At 43.9% G+C, this 5,000-nt stretch overlaps 1 protein-coding gene across 2 annotated transcripts in view; it reads right to left on the reverse strand.

Annotated features, from left to right (window-relative positions):
• The window catches only part of meis1a (Meis homeobox 1 a), a 51,821-nt gene that overhangs the window by 31,576 nt on the left and 15,245 nt on the right, over positions 1-5,000 (reverse strand). For both annotated transcript variants that reach the window (XM_031562530.2, XM_012829060.3), the window contains exon 8: positions 1,626-1,771. In XM_031562530.2, the coding sequence (XP_031418390.1) occupies positions 1,626-1,771 (146 nt within the window). The remainder of the gene's footprint in view (positions 1-1,625; positions 1,772-5,000) is intronic.

The following is a 5,000-nucleotide window of genomic DNA, read 5'->3' on the forward strand; positions in this document are numbered from 1 at the left end:
AGTCTTATAATGAGGGGCGAACTCTACTAGTTAAGCATAACTCTCTCCATCCCCCACCACACACACACAATATATTCTACGTATAAAACTCTCCTCATTATCACAGCTCCATGCCCAGGTAGAGCTCACCCACACACAAACACACAAACACGCACACAACAAACACACACACCCACACAGAGACACACACACACACACACACACAAACACACAAACACACACAAACACACACACACACACACACACAAACACACACACACACACACTATCCTTGTATAAAACGCCACACTCCACCAGTTGCAGTAAGTGCAGCTCAGTGTTTGGTTCTGGCTGTCGGTCTGTGTTGGTCCCGGTGCCCTTAAGGCGTGGGCACTGGGCACTGGCGTCATGCTTATTGACTTTACCGCCGGAATGTGCCAAACCACCTTTTGGCCGAGAGTGTGTGATTTCAGCATAGTGCATACTGAAATTTGCAACTGAACACAAAATGTGAAAAAAAACTGGTTCACAATTGAAAAGGTGGGGTGCTATAAGCAGGCTTTCTGTTGGCAATCTGTCGCCATCGGCAACAGTGTTGTTTGTCTGCTGCATCTAAGCAAGCTTTTCAAATAGTACATTTAAAGCCTGGCACCCACTGTGTCCAACCGTCCAATCAGAGCAGACGTACATTCCCCAACCATGTCTGACAGCCAATCAGACTGCACCTACAAACTATCCCCCTCCTCGTGGAAGCCAATCGGAGAGACACACAGCTGTGCCTACATTAAATCGCAATGAAACCCAGGAGTCCAAGTCATTTGCATGTATGACATTAGCCAGACGCCTTTCCTCAATCACGCTAAATTGCTAGCAAACCCCCATTAAAGCTTAAAATAACTGGTTCAATTCCGGTATGCCTCTTAATTGATTTCTTGACATTATGAAGACCAACTTGAAAGGGCGGTGTTTACACGTGGCTAATGTCAGCACTTTCATCCAAAGCCATTTTGTGGAGGTCAGAGGTATACAGTACATGGAGAGTCATCTAAATGTAATGTATATCTTTACAGTGAAAATAGAAGTAAAAAAAAGAAAGGGAACTGAGCCTGTTACATGCCATAACCTAGCAGATGATCTGAGGGGGAAAGACTGATTTAAGGCTGTGTTAAACAGCACATATACAAACATGGTTTCCTTTCAAACATTTAGTCATTTTGCAGATACCCAGATGCAGATTACCCAACGGAACTTAAAAGTGATGTATGCTGCAACCACATCTCACCACAGTCGACCTGGGTGAATGTACAGTACGTGACTGCAAAAGGGTTTTTCTATGAAGCTCAGTATGTTTTCAATTAACTATTTAGTGACAAGAGTACCTTTTAAATGCAGAAATGAACCTGTTGAAACAGCTGAATGTGCTTCATTTCCTGCTCCTGTCTGTTGGGTCATATAGTGTTCTTTGTTGTTGATTGAAATTATAAAAGTCTGCTGAGATTACTGTAGGTACTGCAGTTTGAAGAGCAAGAGAGATCCCATGTATTAGGCCGATGACTGGGAGAGACATTTCTGTGGTCAAGAAACACCATTCCAGCGTTGCTTAGGAACCGCAGCCACGGCAACACTTCAACAAGAGCAGAACTCACCGTTAGGTGCTGGAAGAGCCAGGCCCTCATGATGTTGGTGGCCACTTTGGGGAAAATCCCCCGCTTCTTGTTGTTCCTCCTGTCCCGGTCGAGGTCATCGTCATCCCCTGTGCTGGGGGACGCCACGCCGTTGTCCAAACAATCGCCTGTTTCAAAAACAGGGGAAAAAAAGAAATCCCAGAACATTAAAATAAAAGTAATACTACGGTAGCTTATATCATTTAAAGGGGAAAACGTTCAAAGCAACCAGAGCCATAGAGACAGGCCTACAACGCCACGGCTTCTCACAGCCACGCGGTTCATCTACGACTGACTTTAAAATAAATAACTCCTCACTGGGGGTATTTGTCACAGATGTTTTTCTGGGGCAGTGGTGTACGAGTGGTGGTGGGCCCATTTAAAGGTCTAATTGAGTGCAGGAGGGTTTTTTCCTGCAAAAATGAAAGACGTGTTAAGACTCGGTACTGGATCATGGCAGGCACGGTTTCTGTGACCTCAAAACTCTCGAAGACCACTTCCCCTTGCTTGGCTCTCATCAAACAAACTGCACGAAACCGGACGCTACGCTGAGAGATAATTTTGACGCTGTCTTGCCCCAAGAAGTTAATTACACATTTCTTCAATTACAAGTTTCTTCAGAGGAGAAACAAAAAAATACAAAAAATGAAAATGAAAAATGTATTAGTATAAATAAAATAAAAAATATATAAGTGTCAATATTTCTTTGTCACTGAATAACATTAGAGAGATTAAATTACTATTCAGTTATTGTTATTTATTAATTAAATACGAATGTATGTCTGGATATGTGATCTGTTCAGAATAGCAGTTACTGTCCACAGTAACTCCAGTGCTGCAGGAAGTTAATATACAGTATATACACTCTCTCTTTCTTACACACACACACACACACACACACACACACACACACACACACACACACACACACACACACACACACACAGACAGACACACACACACACAGACAGACACACACAACCCCAAGCTAAAATATATCATATTTTTGGTAAGAGACCATCTTGTCTTTCTGCAAACACAGCAAACACATCTCTCATTCACGGCAGCTAATGCTAATCGCCTCCCATGCATCAGGCTCCTTTCGCTAGCTGGTCACCACTAGCGCTGAGTCGACCCTTTAATGGACGGTGTGTTCCTGAGGCTGTTTTCACAGTGCCAGTGTATTTGCATAGCTTCCACGTGGATTCAGGGAATGAGGGGTCCTTGCTGGCTTCAAGAGCCAAGGCTTACTTTTTAATTTTACGCTTGCGGTTCATTTTGTTTCTTTTTTCACAGGGGGACTTTTACAGAAAGGGGTTGTTGAAGTCACCTTTTAGTATGCTCTTCTCTGTGATGTCATGCTGCTGATGTCGCGCCCAGTCTTTAAAAATAAATATTCACACACACACACACACACACACACACACACACACACACACACACGCACACGCACACACACACACATACACACACGCAAACACACACACACACACGCCAGCTACCTAGTCCTAGTCCGACACTGGGTTGTTAAGTATTTACTGGCTTAGCCAAATTCAGGTCAGGATGGTGGAGGTTTCATTGGTGTGTGCCTACTTGTGAATGTGTGTGTGTGTGTGTGTGTGTGTGTGTGTGTGTGTGTGTGTGTGTGTGTGTGTGTGTGTGTGTTGAGTCATAGGGTGAGTCTAAAGGGGTGGAAATAATCATAAAAATGACGGTGAGCTCCATAAGCCCACTCACAGCCTCATTAGGACCGGGGTGAGGGTGAGGGTTGGGGTTAGCACACACCCCACGGCTCTCCCCCTTCTTTCTCTCTCTCTTTCTCTTTGTCCTCACCTCTTTCTTTCTCTTTCTTCTTCTCTCCTCTCTTTCACTCCCTCCTCTCTCTGTCTTTCTTTCTCTTTCTTCTTCTCTCCTCTCTTTCACTCCCTCCTCTCTCTGTCTTTCTTTCTCTTTCTTCTTCTCTCCTCTCTTTCACTCCCTCCTCTCTCTGTCTTTCTTTCTCTTTCTTCTTCTCTCCTCTCTTTCACTCTCTCCCTCGATCTTTCTGTCACTTCTTCTTCATCTCCTTCTCTTTCTCCTTCTACTCTCTCTCTCCCCTCTCACTCTTTCCATTGCAAACTCTTCTTTCTCTCTCTTCTGTCCTCCATCTCTTTCATCTTTTCTTTCTGTGCCCCTTTCTCTCTTTTTCTTTCCTTCTTTTTCTTTCTTTTCTTCACTTTTTTTCTCACTCTCTCACGTCCCCTTTCTTAATGCAGAGAATAACTGTAACCTCCCTTCTCTCTCTTTCAAGTCTCTTTCAAATTTCATATTCCACTGTTTTGTTTCGTGCTCACAAAAACGACCATGCTGCACTCACACACACACACACACACACACACACACACACACGCACACACGCACACACGTGCATACATCAGCATGCACACACACACACACACACACACACGCACACACACACACACACACACTCACACACGTGCACACATCAGCATGCGCACACACACACACACACACACACTCTCACTATTTATCTCGCTCCCTCTCTCTCTCACTATTTATCTCTCTCTCTCACTATTTATCTCTCTCTCTCTGACTATTCCTCTCTCTCTCACTACTTCTCTCTCTCTCTCTCACTAGTTATCTCTCTCTCTCTCTCTCTCTCTCACTATTTATCTCTCTCTCTCACTATTTATCTCTCTCTCTGACTATTTCTCTCTCTCTCTCACTATTTCTCTCTCTCTCTCTCACTATTTATCTCCCTCTCTCTCTCTCTCTCTCTCACTATTTATCTCGCTCCCTCTGTTTTTTAACTCCCTCTGTCTCTACGCACTGAAAGAGAACAGTTATTAAAAGTTTTATAGGGCAATGGAGGACCTTGGATCATTTGAGAAAATATGTTGTCATAACTGGTTGTAGTTGAGAAAATGTATCCCTTGACGAAAGCTTGAAATTGCAGTTTTGCACTTATTCTTGATAGTTTCACTGAGCTGTGATAGAGGGAGAGTGTTTTCTATGCTTGGATGACTGTAATAAAGGAATGAATCTCTCTCTCCAGCTCTCTTTCTCAAATTCTAAATATTTAGAAAGGCCAGTCGTTCAAAGTTAGAACATCAGGACTCTCTCCCTCTGTCTGTCTCTCCCTCTCTCTCTCCCCCCTCTCTCTCTCCCTTCCCTCTATCTCCCTCCCTCTCTCACTCTCTCTCTCCCTCTCTCTCCCCCTCTGTCTCTCTCTCTCTCTCTCTCTCTCTCTCTCTCTTGCCTTGCAAAAGTATTCACCCCCTTCGGCATTTCTCCTATTATGTTGCCTTACAACGTGGAATTAAAATGGATTTCTTTGGTGGGGTTTGATCTACAAAA

The sequence above is a fragment of the Clupea harengus genome, chromosome 24 (assembly GCF_900700415.2).
Source record: "Clupea harengus chromosome 24, Ch_v2.0.2, whole genome shotgun sequence".
NCBI lineage: Eukaryota > Metazoa > Chordata > Actinopteri > Clupeiformes > Clupeidae > Clupea > Clupea harengus.